The sequence below is a fragment of the Melopsittacus undulatus genome, chromosome 3, assembly GCF_012275295.1.
Source record: "Melopsittacus undulatus isolate bMelUnd1 chromosome 3, bMelUnd1.mat.Z, whole genome shotgun sequence".
Lineage (NCBI taxonomy): Eukaryota > Metazoa > Chordata > Aves > Psittaciformes > Psittaculidae > Melopsittacus > Melopsittacus undulatus.
In genome coordinates this window covers 58901001-58925594 of record NC_047529.1, presented here as the reverse complement: position 1 = coordinate 58925594, position 24594 = coordinate 58901001, and the positions used below count along the sequence as shown (strand labels likewise).

General features: G+C 39.8%; 1 protein-coding gene across 1 annotated transcript in view; it reads right to left on the bottom strand.

The window, feature by feature from the left end:
* CRYBG1 (crystallin beta-gamma domain containing 1) overlaps nucleotides 1-24594 on the bottom strand; it is a 100244-nt gene that overhangs the window by 36893 nt on the left and 38757 nt on the right. The window contains exons 3-5 of the mRNA XM_034061194.1: nucleotides 7501-8987; nucleotides 534-1980; nucleotides 275-451 (exon numbers count right to left, since the gene is read on the bottom strand). Of these exons, the coding sequence (XP_033917085.1) occupies nucleotides 275-451; nucleotides 534-1980; nucleotides 7501-8987 (3111 nt within the window). The remainder of the gene's footprint in view (nucleotides 1-274; nucleotides 452-533; nucleotides 1981-7500; nucleotides 8988-24594) is intronic.

The window sequence follows — 24594 nt, the reverse complement described above, 5'->3', positions numbered from 1 at the left end:
ATAATACAAAATCAAGTATGAAGATGTGAATGACTTTAAATTCATATTTGTGAAGAGTCTCAAAATAAGTGCACCATGAAGAAGCAAGTTAATAGATGCTATCTCCTTTTCACGTATAGCCAACATTAGATGAAACTGACTCACTTATATGTATTCAAAACCTACATAACTCCCTAAGAGGGGAAGAAAAACTAAACAATGTATGCACATCATATATTGAAAACACAAAAACTGGATAACTTTCCAGGCTGATTTTAAACAACAGAGTACTTACATCCACGGCTAATAAACCGAAGGGGACATTTGTTTCATATCTGCTTGTCCCTAACCAGCTTGAAAAACTTTTCTCAGGGTTCCCAAAGTTGGGCATTTGTAAACTTAGTTCTTTTTTTGCACTATCTGCTTGCATATACTTCTCCACAAAGCTTGGAAGCTTCAAATCTGAAAGAGACTGAATTGCAAAAAATCAAAATTAGCAGTCATTCAGCAGGTAGACAAAATTTTACACAGTTGCATTTCATTATCTTTATTACCTCAGACTTTTGAGGCATGCCGAATGGCCCAGAAGTATCCTGTTGTAAAGGAGGGAGCCCTGAGGAGTCAGTTGCAAAAGCTGCTGCGGTGTTGTTTACTGTGGTGACAGAAGTATTAAGAAACTTTTCTTTAGATGTAGAAGACAGCAAGCTTGAGAAGAGGGAGCTTTTTTCAAGCCGGGATCTCTTAATTTCACCATCTGTACCATCGGTGCTCTCTTTTCCATTTATTTCATGAGTAAAGGCAGGTTCTTCTCTATTACACGATTGCAGGGCTTTGAATACAATACTTTGTTCTGTTGATGCACGCTTGGGCCTGACTCTGGCTATTGTTTCCAGGCTCTGCATTTTAATTTGTTGGGCTGGTAACAGATCCTGTGCTTTTTCCCTCCTCAGTCCCAAACCAAAAGTAAATACACTGGCATCAAATACTTTCTCTAAGTTGTCTTCATGAATGGGAGGCATTGCAAAGTGGGGTGCTGGGGACTTGGGAAGCTTTGATCTCTTCTTTTTCTGGGGTAAACAAACTGAGCTGTCTAAGTTTTTTATTGTTTCAGCAAACTTCTTCATGTCAGATGGGGAATCAAAAATGGTATCATCTTCAGCAGACCCATTACAGGTTTCACCTGGGCTCTTTTGGGTATCAATGTTGTTCTCTGATATCACTATACTCTCCTGACTTCTGTCATCATACTGCAGTTCTACAAGGCTCAAATCTCCCGGCTTTGTCTTTTTATCTCCATTTTCCATCTTCTTAAATTCTGATCTAGAAACCTGATGAGATGGTGATAAAGGTGATAAAACTTCTGCATTTGGCAGCATCTTTTCTTCATTTCTATGGAATTCTGAGCTTGTGTTGTTTCTTTGGTAGGAAGTATCTTGAGCATTTTCACTTTTACTGGGCAAGGGCAAAGGCAATTTAAATGATGAATTTTCTTTTTTAGCTGTGGTCAATTCTGGGTCAGTTTGCTTCAGAGAGACACTACTGGCATCTGTTTTACTGCTCTGGTTAAAAAGGGATATTGCAGCTTTTACTTTAAGCTCTGTTGTCTTTCCAATATCTTCGCAAGAGGCAGAGCCTTCTTCATTTTTGCCTTTTAATTCTGCAGTGTTTTCTTTCTCTGTTGTGCCATTCTCAAACAACTTCTGGCGACTGCTTTGCTTACTTAACGTTTTATCAGGCTGTTCACTTTCCTTAGGTTGTTTTCCAAACTTTAGCTTTGCTCTGCCAACAAATGTGCTTGGTACAGTACTATTTTTTGAAGCAGGAACGTCAACAGGCCTCTGGCTCTGGTTAGCACATTTATTCTCAAACAAGGAAATTTTGTTGGCAATGTTGCTGTTAGTTTTATTAACTGGTTTTTCAAGAGCATCCTGCTCACTTTCTAAACTGTCTTGATTCATAGGTGCTTTAAAATTCAGCTCTACATTCTTCGGTTTGGCTGGACTGGAAAAGGCAAAGTGGTAGAGTTGCATCTTTAATTTATCATGAAAAGATTTGTAACAATTTTCAGAACAATAAAATGTATCATTAAAATTACTTTTTCCATAGTCATATTCAGTTAAATGTTGGTATCTCAAAAGGAGATAACAAGAAAAGGAGCAACTACACAAACAACAAAAAAAATTGACACTAAATAAGAATACATTCAAACATGCATAGTTCTTTAATGCTCAGTAAAATAATAAACACAGCAGCCTACAGCATCTGCAATTGAGGCCGGGAACTGCTTATGACTGACAGACATTAAAATTTAATAGTGAATAGGCAGAATAAATTATATGTATGCAATTCCCTACAGAGTTTAGGAAACAAATCCCAATTCATTAAGGTGATAATGAGTTGGTTAACATTTTAATATACCTCTCCAACAAGTTTTGAAGACATCTGTCCAGATTCTTTGCAGCCTTTCCACTGCAAAAGCAACCTTGAACTAGTGAAAGACCTCTTCTGGCCTTATTAGTGCTCATGGAAAAGCGAACTGACCCCAATCACTGCATCACCACCTGGCTAAGCAAACACCACACATGAGGACTGCCCCATTTCCTTCAGGTAAAGTCAGCTAATAATTTAAATTGTGTAAACTAACCCTGCTAATTTTACAAGAACTGAATTAGGAAACACAGAAATTGCTCCATCAGAGTGGATAGAGAAGTGTACAGGTACATAGCACGTAGTACTCATGTACTATAGCAGAAGGTTGATGACATGCAGCTGCAGGTTTTAAGCCTGCTTCCTCTGAATATCTATACCCAGGAGCAAATCATTTGTCCATGTCACTTGCTACCAAAGAAACAGTATCAACAGCTGTGACAATGCAAGGCATGTGTCTTTAAGATGTATCAGCTAGATACAAGCAGTGTCAAGGAGCCCACCATCACCTCAAAGGCAGACCTGTCCCCCAGAGAGCAATCTGGGGACACTCAGCAGTGGAGGAACAGCAGAAACTGCACTACAGGAAAACTGACAATGATGAGAGATAGAAGAAACCAGCTTGCCACAACAATCTCCAGGGTCTCAAATGCTCTGTCAATGAATGGACAATTCTGGTATTTTAGTGCTTTCTTCTTTTTTACCTGTACAAACTGTCATCACTGAGCTCACTCTCAGGCAGCTCTTTAGCCCAAGAAAGATACATGAGGTACAAGTGAGTTAACATCAGCAACCTAAAGCCTGGTATCACTCCTGTCTCCTCTTCCTCAAGGCATCCATCCCAAGTAAGAAAATAAACCCCATTAAAGCAAGACTCTCTATTACACAAGTTTCTTTGGAAAAGCAAGAGAAACAAACTTATTGAAGTAACAGAAGGAACTCAAAATCAGCTGCCTAAGAATCTACACAGAAAGCAACTGTTGAAAAGCTCTTTTCAGAGAACAATTCCCGAGAGTGCTGACGCTAACTACCAGCCTGCTCATGTCAGTTCAGAACCAGAAGGCTCTTTTGAAGAACATGTGACCAATAAAAAGAAAATATTAACATTAAAAATGACTGGCCACATTTCACATAGGTGCTTATGTTTTATTAAAAAATAAAAATAAAACTTATGTTTTATTAAACATACTTGGAAAATTTAAGTCTAGAAAGAGAAAAAAGTATTACTGAAAGGGGGAAGGCAGATGGGGAACTATCACAGGATAAAATTAAATATATTTAGACACTACTTTTCATTTGCAGCACAACTGTTTTTCCTAAACTTTTCAAAATTAAATTACTCTATGATTCTCCTTTTTGGAAACATGAATATAAGTTGCAAGGGACCTTTAAAGGTCAGCTAGTCTAACTTCCTGCTCAAAATAGGGACAGCTTCAAAGTTAGATCAAGCTGATGAAGGCTTTGCCTGACCAAGTTCCTAGTATTTTGAAGGGCTGAGATTTCACAAACTTCACTAGGAAAGCATTGCAGCAGGTCAGCCACTGTCACTATGTATTATTTTTGCCTTATATACCATTGAAACTTTACTGCTGAAACTTGCATCCATGGCCATTGTCACTGCACACTTCAGTGATTAATCTGGCTCTGCCTTCTCTATAGTACCTCTGTAAGTGGCAAGAGATGATTGAGATGTACACATGTCCTCACAGTTACACAAATCAAGCTGCTTCAGCTTCTCCTCACACATACTATGCTCCGGTGCCATCATCTTCTTAATGGCTCACCACTGGCTCATTGCAATCTGTGAACACTTCTTCTGGACCATGAGAAGAAGAGGAAGGGGTGCAACTCAATAATAATGCCACACAGCCTCATGAGCACCAAATATCTTCTTCTTTGACCTGCCAGCCGTGCTCCTGCCAAGGCAGCCCAGTACAGGCTTAGTGTTCATCTGCTATAAAGCTGCACTACTGACACATGCTGCACCTGCAGTTCACCAGGACCCTTCAATCCTCCCCTTCTACTTGTATTTTCAAGAGGTATTGCTAACAGCCTAATTATCTTAACAGACTCATCTCCATACCATCCTTTTGTTGGCCCATCACTTGCACTACTACATGCATTTCAACCTAACAACAATCATTTTCCTAACAAAGTCTGTCTCTCATGCCTTGACACAAGCAAGTTTAATGGTTAACACTGAGTTATCAGCCACACCTAAAACCTGTTTTAAATGAACAGCTAACACCTCAAAGGTACAGTTTCAAGCTTTGCAAATTCAGGCAAAAACAGCCACTTCCACACTTTGCACTTTAAATTATGCAGTATTTCTGCACAGCAGCAGAAAAACACAAATAGAAACAGAAAGCTTAGCCCTGGAGCTCCATTTACTACAGCTGGCCTCCTCTAACTGATCTTTCCATTACACCATTTTTCACATTATGAAATACTGATTTTAAATACAGCCAAAAGATGTGCCTTATTGCAAGAACTGAGTTTCTAAACTTGCTTAAAAGAAGGAGATATTATTTGAGAGTCCTTTTAAGCCTCCATTCTAATCTGAGGGAAAAGCGAAGATGGATTCACTTAACAGTGCAAACAGTTTCTTACAAACAGCCCAGAGTGGCTGATGCCTACTACCTCGTGCTGATCTGCAATGCCAGGAACAAGCAGACACAAGAGAAAAACTAATGTCCTTTTCTTCAGCTACACCTTGCAGCTAACCTGTGGAAGCAAGCACTTAAACCTCTCCCACACAGTCATAAATGGAAGGTGAGTCACATAGTTGAAGCATACTGTCCAAACGACCATGTCAAGCATGTAACTGATGCCAAAACATCAGACTGAGATGAGCAAAGAAAACAGCATATTAACAGAATAGAATAATTCAGCAAGTGGGCATAAACTACAAAACCATGTTTGCACATCAAATATGACAACTGAAGCCAAGTTTTCCGCTAAGCACATCAAAGTAACTACTGCCTGAGGTTTTATTTGCTGATTAAGATGTACCATCCACCACAGTTTAATCTCAAACCTGACAGATTTCCCTTTCAAAAGTTAGAAACAAAGTATCCCATGACTTCCAAGTTGCCCAGTATACAAACATAAAAGAAGAAAATTTTATCATTACTTACAGGGCACCAGCAGAACAGACTTATTTTAAAATTGTTTCTAAAGAAACTTGATTCCCAGAATTAGCACAATGTCATTAGTAAGAGACATTATGCATTTGCATGTGAAAACTAGTTTGATTATACAAAATCCACCTTATAGGAGGCAAACATGCCTACAAGTAAACTTTTTTCAACCTGAAAGGGATTCATCCTAAGTATCTAACAATAATTTTTTAACTTTTTAAAATTGAGAAGTTATCTGTTCTGTAGTTCAAAGCAACAACAAGAACAAAAACACATCTTCTAGGAATGGCAGCATCTTTTCCTTTCCCAATTTTACAGCAGCTTAATCCACATCCAGGTTTATAGTTCATGTGTTCTGATGAATGACTACAAATTATACCAAGCAGTCTGACCATACCAATTTGTCTGGCTAAAGAAACTAGTACTGTGCAACGACAGCTATCAGATTCATGCAACACAGCAATCCCCACCCAGGGCTAAAGTTCCAAAAGCAGCAGATAAGGCCAAGATGCAAAGTGCTGCACATCCCACAGAACAAGGTGAAGTAGAACAAGCTCTTTATTTATTAAAATAAAAGGCAAGTAACTTTTCTGACAGTTTTACTATATGAGTACAGCAGAATATAATTCACTGTACAGCAAGACAAGGAGATACCCAGAAAAAAGAAATCCAGCTAAGCAAGCGTTTATTAACTTCATCATCACTAATGACAGTGACACAAAGAGAAAAATATGAGAGCTACCTTTCCTTTGAAGTTGTTGAGATACAAAACCTTAGAGTTTAAGTTTTGTGATCTATACTGCCAGATGGCAAAGCACCATCACGTACAACAATACCACAATTTAACTTTTAGTACTAAGTGTTTTTAATTCAGTTATGAATGCACAAATCAGATGCACAGTATTACAAGTTGTGCAAATTAAATTCTTCCCTATACTTCTCAGATGTGGGAAGCATAATTGGAATCATACGTGTTTCTTAAGCCATAATGTTAAACCTTCACATCTCTCTAACACAACACTTGGACCTGAGGGGGACTTACAGGATTCATTGTACTCTGACACCTATAAATGAACATACCAGAGTGAGGAAAGCAACAGAGAACTGTAGGTAGCCATGAAAATTAAACAACAGTAATGACAAATGTAGTAAAATGATTCACTGTAGAAGAGAACGTCATAGAATCCAGGAAATCAATCACTGGATTCTTACTTGTGATTACAGTGAAAGCTATAAATACATCCACTTCTTTACAGTCCTCAGCAAAGCACTGATTGCCTCTGTTTGACAGATGACAACTTCCTTGAGAGTAAAACCAAATCCTGAAAACTAACATATGTGTAATTCTACACGTCTGATGTTATTCACATGCATAAAAATTCACATGATTCATCCTGCAAATACTTATGAAAGCAACTATAACTATTCAAATTTCTAGTGTGATTTATCATATCACTTGAAGGATTGAGTTCTACCTTGCATCCTACACTTCTTCACAAAATAATAGTTGAACTTCTGTTGTTTCAAAGCACAACTTGAACACATTTCTTAGTCAAAATTTTCACATACCAAAACTTCAGCCACATTCTCAGTTGTTTACAGATAACAAGACTACATAAAGGTCAATGACAGCCAAACTAATACAAGTAACAACGGGACACTGATGATGATGACAAAACCGCTTTTATGTATGTTAAATTATTCCATATAATGGAATTGGCAAAGAAACTCCCTATCCATTAAAGAAAAAAAAAAAACAACATGGGAAAAATATTTTTTTAACACCTGTGTACTACAGTTCTTGTAATTGTGATACATTTAGGAAAAAAGGCAGTTCATTACTGAAAATAATCTAGATAGATAACAGATACAGTAGCTAGTGTTCCTACAGAATCGTAAACACAGATACAGGCAAAATTACAGCTATTAACTGCAACTAATTGATGTTACTTACAGGCTAATCTTTGTCGTGACTGTTCTGGAAGCATCCAAACTCTTCAGCTTCGAGCTGTCTAAATCAGAATTTGTCTGTCTCTCAGCTGACATACACAGGTCTCCATTTTTAATCCCATCGGTATGCAAGAAAGCTCTTCCATCCAAACCACTACCATGTTTTACTGCCTTGGTCTCATTTCTGCCTTCAGCAAACACCAAGGCAGTGTCTTCTGTCTTAGCAGCCAAAGAAACTCTGGGAGACTCCAAGCCATCTTCTCCAAAAGCCGCTGATAAAGTTCCCTTTTCCAAAGTTCTTTTTGTCACTGGGTTACTCTCTGGTGATCCTAAAGGTTGTCTTTTTGATGAATAATCTTTTACCTGACCCTTCAAACCAGTAGGGGAAATGGGGACAGTATCTGACTGATTCTTTTTGTATGATCTTCTCCTTGCAGTGGCTGTGCTTGTGATCTGCTGCTTGCCTTTGTCAGCTTCAGTTTTAGATGTCCCTTTGTGAGCAGATCCAATCTTTAGATCCTGAATATTACCTGGAGAAGAGGAATTCCTTTCAGGAGTCTGTTGAGGAGACTTTGTTTTTCTTTCTGAGTTTATTACCTTGTCTGAGAACACCTCAGAAGGGACATCATCATCAAAACCAGATTCTTCTCTTGCAGTAATCTCAGTTTGGTTTCTCTCCCCATTTGTAATGTCACTAGACGTCTGAGATTTTCTCCTTTTTCCAGATCTTTTATGAGCAGATTTTTTATCCATTGTGTCAAAGTCACTACAATTTTCTTCCGATGTTACAGTCACAGGTTCATCAAGGAGTTCTTCTGTTTTTCTAAGATAGATATCAACTGTTAACACTCTAGCAGAATATGTGTGCTCACTCGCTGCAGATTCCAACTCGTATGGCAAATCCCTTGGTTTCGCATGCCCAGGCTCCTCAGTCACCCACGTGTTCACAAGCTGCTTGTGGCTTAAGATACTCTTCTCTAAGTCTTCACTAGACAAATTTCTCAAGCTTTTTATGAAATCTGGAGTTGTAGAATTATTTATATCGGTGGTGGATTCTTTCTCCAGTCCCAGGGTTTCCACATTGAGGCTACTCTCAAAGAAAGAGTTTTTAATGGTTTCACTGCTGCTGCTCCAATCTGCTGACCACTCGCTGTCAGAAGATACTCCCCTACTACTCCATTCTGAAATGGTATCACGATACAGCGGTCCTGCTTCCTCACCAAAATGATATTCCTGCGTCTCAGAAACAGCACTTACGTCTCCCACTTGCTTCTGTGCTTGAGGAGCTTCGTGTCCTTCCTTTGTGTGCCTACAATATATTGGCTGTACTCTGTGAGGAGAAACTGACCCCTCCCCTTTTCGATGCGAAGTGTGTTCTAGGGAACTTTTGACATGTTTCCTTCTCCCTGTACCAAACAAATTTCCAAGTCTTTCCAAAACTGGCTTCTTTTTAGTCTCTTCTCTGGAAGAATCTGGAAGTTGTGAGGTGGACTATAAAACAAAGGAATAAACATTTGGTTAATGTCAAAATTGTATAATATATTTGTTTGTATTAGCACCACTTAGGATTCAAAAGGACACAGCGAATTTGAACAGCTTCCTGAACAATACTAGCTCTCAGAAAAGAACAAGAAAAACAAATCCCTCAAAAACAATTAAAATCCCAAAATCCTTCTGTATGTTTTTGCCTGCATTCATCTACAAGTACACTCATCTTGCCTTACAATATCATCGTTATAATGTCTCAAATCCAAAATTTTTGCACAATGAGTTAACATCACACAGAATAATAGAGGAAAGCAAACTGGTGTCTGCAAGATTTGGGACAAACAGCTTGGTCAAAATTTTCCTTACAAAAACAAGACTGGTGAGTTTAACTTTCCTCTTCATACTGGCTGAGTTAGTTTTGACACTCATGCTGGCAAAGAATAGTTTCAAAGGTGTAGTTATATTACTATTCATATACTTCTCATTAACAGTCCAGCAAATACTTGACTTGCGTTTTGGGCTAGAAAACTCAGAAATATAAAAGCCACTGCATCATTCAATGAGCATTACTGGGTCAAATACTGCCCTGGATTACTCTTGGCAAGTTTTCTCTTACAACTTCTAATTAACATGGTAAACAGGAAACACGCAACAGCACTGCCGAGTACACATGCATATTTGCATTTTAATATATTAGCACTTTTTACATGCCGGTACGATGAATACTTGTTTTGAGATGTCTATTTCAAAACACCGCGAGTATTTCCCACTTCGACGGACCAGACCTTCCCAGAGGAGAGGGCACCTCGCGTCAGCACGGACGTTTTAAACCTTGGGGGTTTTGCTGCAGACGCCGCGACCGCCTGACAGCGTCCAGGCGTCTCCACCGCCTGGAGCGCCCGCACCCTCTGCGCAGCCCCGCGGCCTCTCTCGCCCCTCTGTGGGGCTGGCGCAATGACCCCCACCGCTGCCTCCTTCCCTCGGGGACGGCTACGGAGCACTAGCCAGTACAACCTCACCTCCCAGCCCCGTGAACTAATCCAGCGGGTGAAGTCCCTCGAGGCCGCCGCTGTTCTCCCCCCGTCACAGAATGGGATGAAGGAGCCGCGGACGAACTTTACCCCCCCGGCTCCGCAGGTACAGGTGCCGGCACCTACACGCGCCGCAAGCGGCCCCGACACTCACCGCCAGATGCGGCCCGGCGACCCGTGCGCGGAGCTCCCCCTCACGCCGCTACCCGCACGGCTGCCCGGGCGCCAGCTGTCTGGGCGCTCCGCCTCGGCCCGCCCCGCCGGGGCGCCTCGGCCCGCCCTGAGCCACCGCCCCGGCCGCAGGCAGCGGCTCTACGGGGCTGGGCCGCCTCTCTCGGCCACAGACGGAGAGGTGGCTGCGTAGCGCAGGCCCCCAGCGAGGGTGACTGCCGAGGGGCAGCGGCAAGTGCGGGAAAGTGGGCGCCCTCGGCCACGGGCGAGGCTTCCGAGGGAGCGGTGGAGCGCGAGTGGGCGCCGCGCCCCGTACGTGCCCCGGCAGCCCGCGCTGCGGCGGCTTCCTCGTTATTGAGGGCAAAACGCCGCCCCGGGCAAAACCGACAAACTTGTGATGCTGAGGGAACAGCGCCAAGGGTGGAAGGCGGGCAGTCCGCGCCGCCCGGCTGCCGTGAGGGCTGCCCGGCCTCAACCCGCGCGCAGCAGGGAGCCAGCGCTCCACTCCGCCGGGGCGAGGGGACGGGACGGGGATGTTAGGCCCGGGACACCCGCTTGCCTCCTGCTACCGGGACACAGAGGGGCGGCGGAGCTGAGTGTGGGTCAGCAGCCGGCCGGCATCCCCCCGGTCCCAGCCGCGCGGAGATGCCGAGCCCCAGCAAGAGCCTGAGGGGAGGAGGCGTGGGTCTCCGCAGCAAGTCCCGCGGCGGGACCTGCCCGGGTAGGCATGTTGGGACCGGCACCGCCCGGCGGCTGAGCCCATGTGAGAGATCTCGGTTCAGAGCCCTGTGGGCAGATGAACCCGCATTCTCCACCTCGCAACCAAGGGCCAGCAGGCTCGGCTGCCTGCCGAGTCGGCCTGCCCCTGGGATCCCGACTGCAGGGGTTCAGAGGGCCTCTCTCCACCTCCGGTCCCCTGTCGTGGGCCGAGACGGCGTGAGAATGACTCCATGGCCTAATGGTGCCGGCGCTCTCCCCGGGCGCTCAATTAGTATTTAATGTTTAATGAATGCTAAACTACTCCTCTTCTAATTAACGCTTAATTAGTTATATGAAGTGGAACAGCTTCAACAGGAAGGACCACGCAAGGCTCACTTCGGCGCTTCTGAGGCCCCTATGCGAAGGCGGGAGAAACACCAGGTCAACCCGCCGGCGGCTGGTCAGGCGGCCTGCCCTGCGGCGTGTCTGGCCCTCTGGCTATTGGAGAAAATGAGGGCCTCTTTTTACGCGCTTGCTTCCTCCTCCGGGTTAAGAAGTGTCAAGTTAATGATTTTTGCGTCGTCAACAGACTAATATTTGGCCTCTGCTGCAAAACCACCCCAAACATGAGTCGTGAAGCAGTGTCAGCTCCAAGAGACCCTACAGACCCTACTACTGCCAGTGATAACTGGGAATAAAGGGTTAACATTGTGCCTGCAGTGAAGGTTGCCCAAACACATGAAAAATACAAAAAAACCAAAACTGGTGAATATGTAGAGCAAGCTTACCATATTGCAAACAAACAAAAATCCTTGGCAACCGTGTCTTTGCCAACATATCTTACATGTGCTACTTGTACAACTGATAAGCAACTGTACCCCCAGTGAAGTCTAATGTCTGCACACTTAGTGATCTTATATCAGCAGGTTTTCAAATAGGCAAGTCTACAGTCATGACCCTGAGATTAATCTTTTTAGTTGTTGGGTTGGTTTTGGTTTTATTTAGAGATAGTAAAATAATCTCCTAATGATAAAGTTTGGTATCTGTTCTTCCCTCCCTTTGATGATTTCTTTCAACCAGTAGAACCAAAATGCTCACTTAAAGAGCAGCTGAGGGCTGCATTGAGTTCATGCAGCTCAGACAGTTAAAGTGCTTTAGTGATAACAAAACCAACTTTGAATTTCCTTATCAGATCCAACAATCATAAGTAATGCAGCCCAATTACCATCTAACTTCTTGATTCTACGTATGTATTGCCAGTAATAACTAATTGTAGGGAAGGGATAAGGAGACGGTAATGAACACTGCTAGCTAAAAAAAAAAAAAGTATGACTTTTCAGGAACACTTAAAGCAAGCCAATAAGGAATTAGTGACAATAATTTGTTTGAAAATTCATAGTAACTGCAAATGTGAGGAGGATGTATATATTGTTCATATTGAAAACTAGTAAAACACCAAAATTTCACTTCATTATGGTGTCAATCTGCATATTAATATTTGGATGTAAAATAGTTGTCAGTCTTCTAACTTAGCTGAGATTGCATTATCAACCTGACAGTCATTATTACACTTGCAGTCAAGCTTTGGGTTTGCAAGATTGCCCTTGGAAAAAAAATAGTTACTTGAACTGTGGATCTGGATTTCTGTCTTCCCAGCAGCTTATTTTCATAAAGTCCATGGGAACTTAATTATCTTTGAGACGTCTCCCCCTTTCAAATGTAGTTTAAACTGTCCAAGTTCAAAAGGTGTTGGATGGAAGGGAGGAGGGACAGTCACATAAGCTTTGTTTCCTCAGGGAAAAAGGCTAAAGATTTTTTCTTGATCTTGAAATAGCTGCCCTATGTAAACTGTTTTGAAGTAATTTCTTCATACAAAGTACCTTAATTATATACAGCTCTTTCAAAACACATAAAAGACCAGGTACTTGCCCTGAAGAGCTTGTATTTTAACTCAGATAAATGTAGGTGAGCCAGTAGTGCCAGTGCAAAAGGGCACAGAGACTGAGCTTCTCAAGAGGCTTCGAAGTGGGGCCCGGCCTGACAAAGCACAGCATAGGAATACTTGACTTCCAGAGCACAGCACTGAAATGTTTGATTTCCAGAAGGCAAAAAATATCCTTGCTCTGCAGATCAGGCTTCTTCAACATGTTTCTACTCAAGCACTCTTACCCTTGAGACATAAGCTTTCTCAGAAATCCCTGTTCAAAGGCATTGGCAACTAAAGAAAAAAAAAACAAAAGGACTTGCCTATCCATTCCTTGGACAGTGTGGAGGAAGCCATTTCAAGTACACTGCATGAATCTTTAAAGCAGTGTTCTAATCTGAAAGCAAAATGACGCCTTCTTAACCAAGAAATGTAAATCTCATTTTATTTATATTCATACCTGTTTATGTTAGCATTAAAATATTTCCTATGTTTCTGGCTGGGTTTTTTTCTCATTAGCTAACAAGTTGCCACAGCCAAACCCCTAATTTAGCAATGTAATTAAACATGTGCTTTCCTGGTCTCCAGTGGAGAGAACGCACAAACTACCGTGATTTGTTGAATCAGGACTTCAGGCTGTGTCTCAAGGGATCAACTGGATATTATTTTCTTAGATTAGCTCATCTGAGTCAGTTGAACATGACTGGAAATAGTTCTTAGAGCACATATTATAGAAAAAAGTAGTATTTTTACTAGTCATCAGCAACTTTGTGGTAACTAATAGGTGGTAATATCTAGTGTGGACAGTTCTGTAATTTAAACATTTATTTGCTAGCTAATGTTTGCCTTCAGAGGGGAAAAAAGCAACAAACAATATTTAGTGAAGAGTAAGTTTGAGCTTTATCACTCACTAGAATGTCATAAATAACTGAAGTTCAGGTGACATGCAAACCTCTTCTAAGTTCATATTGGAATGACAGTAACTTTAGGTACCTTTAACTCACAGTATCATATTTTTACAACCATGAGAAGCAGAAAGTCTTGGAGTTCTAGCAGTCACGTGATATCCCAAAATGTGCATTAGCCAAAAACATTTAAATAAATAAACTACTACTCTTCAGGCTGTAGCATTCTGCAGCGACTGAGTCTCAAATATTCAGCAATAGCAGTGCCAGGCTTTGTTAGGCTGAAAATTCATCTGGAGTATTGCTGGCACAATGTGCTGGTAAAAAATACTAGAAAAATACTAGAAAAAATACTAGGAAAACTGGACATAAGGATGTACAAATCAAAGCTAAGAAAGAAAAGTCTGAGAAGTCAAGACCCACTTCAAGTCCTACTGACTGAGAGAAGATGTCATACTGCTCTCCTGCAGGTGAGTGTCCTAACTACTGGTAGAGAAAGAGGGCAGCTGTAGACAGAAATAAAGGCTTGCTGCTTTTACTTGTTTTCTTACTTAAACAGCATGGAAAAAAAAATATAGCTAACAAAACATTTGACCTGAAACAATTTTTTTGTTTTATTGATTCACTGAGGGGGAAAAAAAGCAGTTATATTTCAAGTTAACTTAAACTTAACCAGTTACCTTGCCATCAGTCAACTACATTTGAATTACTTCAATTCACTGTAATTTTTCAGAAAGCCACAGAAGAGGGGTTACTATTATGAAAAGTATTACTTACTTACATTATTTTAGCCCTTCTTCTGAACACCAACAGTTTGGCATATACACATTACATTTTTTTAGCATTTCTTTTAAATACATCAGATTCCAAGCTGACAATGTCCTCTTCTGAGTCAAAGAAAGCAATACACTTCAACAAGTCCACTCTAGCATAGAATTTACTCCCTGCCTCTTCCAGCTCTTTGCCTGCTGCACTTGCAGAGGATATAAACAGCAACAACTGGATTTTAAACAATTTCAGCTTTACCTAAGCTGTGTATACAGGGAATGTAGTTATCTAGCTCAGGGAACTTACCTGAACTACCAGGAACTATAAATGTGAGATTTTTAAGCAGAGAGAAGTTAAACAAATAGAAGTTTTCTTAATAGTCATATTTTTTCCACAAACTTATTTGTATTTTCTATATTCTATACGTCAGGGTATTTTAGCAAAACAGTTCAAGAGGCAGGACCTGTCTGCTTACAATTTAATTTTTCACTGTAAAACTAAATTTTTAGCTCAAATGTGCACGCAAAATTGAAAATTGAAATTTTGCAATAGTATATAGACTAATAAGAATACCAAGCCTGCATGTTTAGTTGATATTTTAATGGAAATAATCAGGTCAGGAAGCATAGATGTAACTATTAAATTCCATATTATTTCTTACATGCTAAACATAGAGATTTAGACATTGTATGTAAAAAAAAAAACAACCCACATCCAGCAAAACTGAAAGAAACAAATCATGCAATATCAAGTAAATAGAAATCTTTTGAAAAAGCTCAAGAAAGACAAAGAAGCATAAGTAAAAATTGAACAGATCTTTACATGAGTGTTTAGGAACCAAGGCTGATAAAAAAGAACAGGCATGTCAGAAAAGGCATGCCTGCTCCCATCTCCTCTTCCCCAGAGCTAGTTATTTCCATATACTAAAACCTTTACCCCCTCCCCTTCTGTCAATGGTAACATCTGTCAGTTAAAGAGACACCTTATAAAACTAATGGAAATCAATTGATTTTATGATTTTAAAAAAATGTGTATTAACCCAGAGATTTGTGGTGGGTTTTAAAGAGGGAGGGAAAAAAACGTGCTGTTTGCCTTACCATGATGATGATAATTCTTTTTGCTGTTTACAGAAGGATAAACAAACTATGGTGTGTGAGATGCAGTCCTATGTGTCATTAACCAAACCCTTTTTCTTAGCAATCCTCCCACGCTTTAACCCCTTCTTTCTTCTGCCAGCACTCGGTTAAAAACAAGCAAAAAAGGAAGTAGTATCTGACTTGAGCCTTTCCAACTGATAAGTCATTTGGCAGACAAATTATACCTATGAAACTAACTCAATTAGAGGATAGGAGAAAGCTGCAGATGGGTGGCAGCAAGTCCTTCGGTAAACACCTCTACAGAAGCAGAGAACCTGTTGCAAAGAACTGTGAACATAGTGTTGGGCAAATGCCTTACGTGCATTAATTAACATGCAATACTAGAATGTAGATTTGCAGCAGTAGGAAAAAATATACCACACACGTTGGTTCTCACAAACTTTGTTACTGGGTTCTGTTCTCCGTTTAAGATGGCTAAAGGAAAAGAAGTACTTGTGCCTTTTTCAGTAAGAGATTGATTTATACAGGCATCCTTAGTTTTTCACCTTCCTGATTTGGTTTATTAAATATGTATTTTTCTGGTGATTTATGGTAAAATGATACTAAAGTGGGACCTGAAAAAAGCAGAAAAGAAGCAGCATCAAAAGTAGGAGCAGGGATTATTCAACACTGAAGAAATGAGAGAATATTTAAACTCTCCTGAACTTGGATGACTTCCAGAAATTATATGCAAAAAATAGCATTAGCGTAAATTATTGTACTTGTAACTCTTTGTGTTTCAGTGTAAGAGAAAGTGAGAAGGATTGACATGAGCTAGCTTCACATCTTTGCTCTCAGGATTTTGAGTCTTGCTGCTGGGTCAGAACCGTATTATTAGATAATCTACTTAGTGTAAAGGTTCAGCAAGACACCATCTCTTCTGAAGAGTAAAAATAAACATTTATTATCTGCGTTTTGTTCTGAGAGACAGGAACTTGAAAGTACTTTTTCTGTTGAGCAATAGAGGATAAATGGCAAAAGCATTTTGGAGGGGAAGAGAGGGACTTAGAACTCTTTTAATAAGAGTCCCTAACCACAAGCCAGAACTAACCTCTTTTTTAAATTCTGAATGCAATTCAAAATTATAAAGAGTATGGTGCACAAGTGGGTTTGCATTTACTAGGTCTCTTCTGTTTTGTGACAGCATAGTGGCCTGTTGCTAACTAAATGGTGTATATTGGTAAGCAGATTTAACATGAGTTGTCTAATTTAGATCTATAACTCAGTGTAACACCTCCCAGTTCTTTTTAGATTGAATATTTCTGTATAATTACTGGGAATAGGAGATAGGCTTCTTTTGCTGCAAATCTGAGAGTGTCTGTACAACAGACTAAGCCATAAATCTCTGGAAATCAGCTTTCTTAGTCACCATCAATCTTGGTCTCTTCCCCTTCCTTTCATGCAAAACCATTGCTGTCATAGGAGCTCCGCAGTCTTGACAGTTTATGACTTTTGCAAAAGTCTGGTGGCATTTCAGAGCACATGCAAGAATTTCAAAAAAGTATCAGTAAATTGCAGAGCAACCCAAAGTCAGATACTGTGACAAAGACTGATATTTTCACTAACACTACTGAGCCTACTGTCAAACAAAACCTGCTGATAGGTCAACTAAAAATGCACAAGTGACAACTCACTATGTTTTCCATTCTGCATCATTCTCATCTAACAAAATGTATTTAAAATAGCAATCTGAATTTATTTCTTTGCTAAGCACTTAGATACAGTAAAGCTGATACATATTCTCAGAAGAGAAATTATGCACACTGAAAACACCTCTGAAATCAGACTGTGGAAACTGTATTTAAAATGTCAGACTAATTGTAATCCTTGGATCTCATTCCAGATACTCTACTCTGTCTCCTCAAGACTGTTTATACATTTTTACATTAAATGATTGTGGGACAAAGAGGAAATAATCCTAAGGAGCCACATATAATACTAGCCTTTGCCAAACACAGCACTGATGTGGCTGCTCTGTGCTCCCTAACTGAGCTGGTTCCTCCTGGGCTAGCTTGGGCATCTGTACATGATTCTGCATGTAGCTCAAGAGCAAGGCAGGATTTCTAAAATGCTCCTGTGCCCAGTCTTTCTTGTTAGCTACTTCTAAGTACTCAGCAGATGGAGGATATAGATTGTCTCACTCTCTGCTTTCACTAGATAGGAAACCTAGGTTCTTACTTCCAGTTCTGATTCAGGCTAGGGAAAATACGCCTAGGAGTTAGTTTAACTAACACGTACGTGTTTTACTCCTTCAGTGCCTCTAGCTCTAGATAGCTAAAAGTAACCTGTTATGTCATTGAAATTTAGAAAACTGGGGTTCTTTTCATTGAGTAAAGCAGATAGTCTGGAACTAAAAATGGAAAACTAAAAGTCTTTTGCTAGCAATTAAAGGACTTTCCCCAGGTCAGGCACAGTAGACTTTCCTCAGGTCAGGCACAGGCATACAGGGCAACAGGCAGAAAGCCATCCTTTTGAGTGCTGTGGTATTACTGTGAGACTGTAAAACTGTGAAAGAATAAAGATGGTAAACAAGCTGCAGACTGGACTGCTAACCTGACCAAAGCCAAATTTTGTAAAGAACAAAGGGAACTGTATGTTTAACATGCTTGTTTTGGGAAGCTAATGTGAGGTCCTGAAACAGGAAAAAACTACTGTATGTTTATGACTGTGAAAACCATTTAGTAGGATGAAAAATGACAATATTTAATCAAAGTGTACTTAAATAGGAAATTAATAGAATCTCTCTTCTCCATGGAAGTTCTGACTAAGTAAAATGCAACTTCTACTACACATTATGCCAGGGTATCATTTGGTACCTTTAAACAAACAGAATCTTTCAACTGAAATGTGTTTCAAGTCAACCCCCCAATATGAAAGCACCCAACACAGCAGTTGCTTTGGAAAATTTGGACTTGAAAGTCTATGTGCTTCAAACACCCCTTTTGTAAAAATGTATAAAGTATTTACACCCCTTGATAACTTCTCTGATGTACAGATTTGTCGTCACATACAGAGGAAGAGTATTAAGTACAAGGAACTATTATTACCAAAATACCATATCCTGACTTTATAAAAATGCCTGGACATCTCATTTTACATTTGAATTACAATGCTATAATTTAGCATTTATTCTAAATAACAGGGTTCACCTAAGGCTCCCAGAATTCCCTCAAATTAATTATGATGATAATTACTATAGGGAATTGCCATATTGTTAATTAGAATTGACTTTATAAAACCAGTACAGAGAAGATAGGAATGACTCAAGACCCACTGGTTCCCTGCAGTGTAGTGGGCAAAAATTAAATCAAGTGGAATACTTCTGCAAACTCTTTGCTCTTAATCCCACGATTACATCAGTATCGTCTAATATGCACCATTAAGCAAGAGAAACCTCTAAGAGAAAATGCTTTAATGAAAAGCATTTATATTCTTAGGTGTATTTATTTTAGGCTCTGAACAGAAGTAATTAGTGTACAAAACATTAAAATAAACAATATGTGTCTGTCCAGAAAACAGATACATTATTACTTCTGAGCAAAAAGGCAGATGTATGTTTTCCTGTTATTACAGATACCCTATTACAGACATGTCACATTATCCTACACTGCACCCAAACTACTAAATGTTAGCTGCTAAGGAGGTCTAACTACAACAGCAGTTAAACCTCACTACTATTACTAGTGGATAACCAGGTAAAAGTTCAAATTCCTGCCTGGTATTCTTAAATATTCAGGTCAACTCTAAAAAATATACTTTGTTGATAAACAATAACACAGCAGGGAATTGGATCAAACTGGATAACACTGTACTGTTCAGAAATACCAGCATTTCCAGGAAAAATCAAGAAACACACAGGTTTATTGAGTCTGTACTTAAGTTTCTGAATAAGAAGTTAGTACTACATCAGTTCTAGTGCTGGGCTCAGACTACTTCAGATCCCTTCTAAATAAAATATGGTAAAAATACTCCGTTAACAACCTTTGGGGACCACTTTGCATGAGATTACCCCATTATTTGTCAGGGCTTGAGAATGTAGGAGCGAGATGGTTGTCTACCATTAAAACCTGGTAGACAGCAAGTGCTTTCTGTACATGGAAGGCAAGCATGTGTCTTCCCTCCCATTACCCACTCTACCACTTCCCTCCCACACTTTCTTGGCACCTGGTAGGAAGGTGGGGGTGGCAAGACAAATCTCTTCTACTCTGTATGGTTCTCCTCTACCTACCTACCCTTTTAATCTGCAGGTGATTCCATCTTTTGTCTCTGCTGCAACTTGGGCTTTCCCAGCCAGCCACATGATGAACATGACAAGTCTATTCAGTTTCCCAGCTGTGCACAAGGCTCTGAACAGGAGCCAGCAACAAGCAGGGTGAGCTTCTGCATAGCTGGGCAGCTGCTTAGAAAAAAACCCTCACAAACTGCCTATACCTTTTTCATTCTTGGAAAGTGATTCTCTTTTTTATATCCAAGAGTCAGGAATTTATCTGATAAAAATTAAGTCTTACATGTCAAAGAAAAAACATACCCTCAGCATTCCCAGAAGCAAAACGATTGTAACCCTCCTTGAGAAGGGGGATAGGGAATACCCAGAATTACCACTGATAAGCCATCTAAAATCACAAGTTTCTTTTTATCTCAGTTCTGGTGGCTAAACCAGCATAGTTTGTTTAGATTTTTGTAGCTTTAAAAGGTACACTTTTCAATCTCTGTTTTCCTCCACACAATTATTCTGTTTTTCAGCAAATATACCCTAGAAATCAACTTGGTATAATGAGAAGGGAAAAAAAAAACAAACTGGGGGGAACGGAAGTGCAAAGAGGGGAAAGGAAAAGAGGATACCTTTTTAATTGCATGCCATAGGTGTAATTTAGAGGAAGTTACAATGCTAAGTTCCATTATGAAAAAGAAATTATTGTAGAACAAAACTTTCTATTCTGTTTAAATCTTTAGATACTGTTTGCAGCCATAACAAATTCCAAACTTACCTGTGGAAATATTACCCACTGTGATTTTGAAAACTGTATGAACAATGCTAGCTTGTAGGTGGTAGATTTGGTTTTTTTTGCATCTCTAAATCTTACTCAAACAGTAGTTTATGCAATTCTTTATTGAAGTGGATCACACTTTGCTTTTGCAGTTCTTGAGCCATGGCAGATTGAGTGCTTGTTTTAAAGGGATAAGTGAAGAGACATTCCAGCTTATTGACTATAACTCAGTTCTCAAGAAAGTAAAATCAGAAAGATTAAGTTTTTCATTACTACGCTTTGCAAACGCATTATTATACTGCATCTGGAACTACAGAACAATAAATTACACATATATGCATATATATGCATATATATGCATTCCCAATTGTCATTATACATTTCATCGTGAAAAAAGTGGCAAAAGCCTGGTCAGGAGGAATGAATTATTAGTAAAAGCTTTGTGTCATAACCTCCTCAGGTTTGAGGGTGCACAGGTGTACTGTGCATACGCTGAGCCACCTGGTCACATAACATGGCAGAATGGAAATAGGGTCACACCCAAGGAGAAAGCACAGGTAGCTGCCAAGATCCCCAAAACCATTCCAATACATTGCTCAAGTGTAGAAGTGGTACAAGAAAAGCAAACAGTCTACAGCGCTCCACGCAGATCACTGCACAGTAGCCTAGTGTGGAGGCCAGAAACAAACCCCTGATGATTCAAAGGGCAACTTCACAGGACTTTACTCACCAAGGGAAAGAGAAGGGAGGAGTATGCCCTTTGGGAAGAAGGCAGTAAAGTGCCCAGTGTCATCCTAAGAAAAGGTTACATACTAGCATGAGCAACACCAGGGAAATGTTGAAATGCGATGTAGCTAAGTGTTTGGCATGATGACACACAAAGGTGGGGCAGATAAAGGATGGACACTGATAACATTGGACTGCATAGTAGACACTCCCATGTCACCATTACCAGACTCATTACATACTGTCCACGCTTGATCTTTGACAGACCTCCTTAAAACTTTGCAATGCACAAATGGTTCATTGCTTTCTGTCAGCAATGCCACACTGAGTATGTGGCTATCCACACTATCCCACTCCTGCAAAGTGCAGTCCTGTGCCAGTTTGATAGACCTTTTATTTTGTCATTGCTTGGGGGACTGTAGGTTAGTCAGCCCTGAAGATCTCAGCACTATCACATTCCTGTACCATTGCTCATATGACTGGTTTTTAAGCCATCACTAACCCTCTCAAACAGAAACGCAGTTTCACCCATCACATCCTCTAAATTTGTTCACAGTATTACATGGAGTATGCAAGAGCTAAGATGAAAATTCCAAACATAGCTCAACACAAAGGCTATGCAGAATGCAAGTCCAATGTAAAGTTGGACATAGCCTTTTTATAATTCTCCTGCATCAAGATGGGTATGCTGAACTGCTTGGAAGGAGAGTTCTCCAAGTGACATATGTCAGACAAGAGTAAGTAAATGTAAGCTATATGACACATGTTAACATTTTAGGGTTTTTTTAAACTGAATATAAAAAAATCCCAACAATATCCTCAATAAACTTTGTGAGTTCTTGAAAGATGTCTTTCAGAGTAAGAATCTACTAAGAATTTACTAGTATTCCTACTCTGCCTTCAAATTTATTTTTATTCTAAAGGGGTGGAGGAAACCTTGACTCAATGCATCCACTACTGTCTTGAATACCAAAATGTTAGACTACAAGACAGATTCATCTTGCACCAATATTCCAGGAGATATGTTCCTTCTATGAAAAGAAACACCATTCCATCTTCCTTCTTGTCTTCTGCACTTCTCTAAGACCCATGTTAGTTGTCAGGTTTAGCCTGTACACCTGCAGTCAACCACAGCTTAAATGTTCTTATGCTAAACTCCTTACTGAAAAGCAGCAGAAATGCAAGAGAAAGATGTTTCCAAGGTCTCCCTGAAACTGCCATAAGAACTGAGCATAACCTAGACGTTATTTTTAGGATATCAGAGAGTTGGTGTCTTCAGAAAGGTTGAAAATACCAAAATGAAACCCTTTTTAAGTTAATATTAAAATGAATTTGTGGTTCAAATAGGGATAAGAGAACTAATGAGCTGGGAATATGGAAAAAAGTGGACTGACAAGGAAACTGCAATTATGCCATCAGTCTAGTCAGCAGAATGGTATTTTATTAAGCAGAGAGGTAATTTTGTTGAGCAACACTCAGAGAGGTTCTGTTGTGGATAGCTGAGAACCTCTCTTGTGCTGTAATTAGCCATAAATGTCCAGACTTTTTTGGACGATAAAAGGATAAGGAGGTCTTTAGTGAGCTGTGTTACCAAGCCATATCATAATAATCAGGTAGTTTTATAGTGGACCTGATGTCTAAGTTTTTTAATATTTGGACTTCTCAGAATTTCGGTTGCTTCCTATACAGTAAGTATGACAGTGCATGTATAAATAGCTGCTGGACTTCTGTCTTCATTAGTAACAGATATAGTTGAATTGAGGGCACGTGGGATTTTATTTCTGTGAAAGAACCATAGTTTTATATCCAGAATATTTCTGCTACAATGCTATGGATTCTTGATGTGTCCTGGGAAATCTGCGCAGAACGATGCTTAACCAAAGGTATATAAAATTATAGCTACTAACTCAGGAATTCTTAATTCTGTTGTGCTTCTGACAGTTGAATCATGTTAGAAAGCAAATTCTATTATGAATGTCTTACTCTTCTGCCATTCAGAATTTAAATTACCAAAGAATTGTAGTTTTTCAACCAGAGACATAAAATAAACCAGACTTGGAGGAGAATCCTAAAAAATCCATACCATTAATGGATACCATAAATTTAAATCTGGTAATTGAAAGCACTTAAAAGAAAGGAATAGCTTATTCTGTCTTCTGAATTCTCCTGCATGCATTTTTGGGTTTGCTTTCTTTCCCATCTGCTGTAAATTTAATATATATCAAGTAGCTCTTCTTACTTTAGTGTTCTGGCTTGCTTTGTTGAGTTTTTTGCTTGTTATGGTGCCATGTTTTTGGTCTTTTCTTTCTGGTATCCCTTTTGTCCCCTCTTTCTCCTCCTCTCAAGGCCTTAACAAGGAACAGATGTCGATAAAGCAGTAAATGTGCAATTACCACAGCCCAAAAGCAAAAATGCCTGATGTAACAAATTCATATCACATTTATCTTTATTTGTTTTATATAAAGCAGACATGATATCTAAGTTCTGTCAGACCAAGAAGCATCACCAACGGTGACTTACAACTATAGATGACTACCCCAGTGTCTTGATTCAGCACTCCTACAGATTCAATAGTAACCATGCACTATTAAAAGTATATTGCTTGTACAAGGGCTGTGCTACATCTATTGTTTTTAGTGTCAATATTGAGAAATATTTATATTAAAAGACAGCACCATAAGTTATTAAAACTGAAAGAATTAACAAAACCATAGGTCAGTCCTCTGCTGTTATTTAGTACTATTCTTTAGAAAGTGCTGGCGTATATGTGGGTTCTTGCTAGCAGGTGGTGTTACACAAAGACTATCTGCACATACTGTGACCAGCTTTGTTTGTTTCCTGATTCTGAGCATCCCTTTCTGTCAAATATACTTAGAGTAGTCCACACTGCCATTCTACCTCTGTAGACCATGATCCTGAATACTCTCTCAATGGAGAGTGCTTCAATAGAAGCTATCTTCTATTTATTCCCCCAGTATTTTGTGGGTTTTAACATTTTACCATATCATTTTAGGTTACTGGTTTATGATACTACTCACCAAATACTGTGGACAAGTCATTTAAGATACAGTGGCTTCTCAGAGTGCTAGTGTTTGTGGGAGTCATCACTGTGACTTAAATGGTCAGCATTTAAATTCTGTCCCAGTTCTGTATTTTCTGGCTTCCATGATGTAAATGGAAGTGCTATTTGAATTCTGTTTGCTTCTTGTTGTGATGTTGTTGTGTTTTTAATTATGAAATGCATATTTATCAACTAAATAAT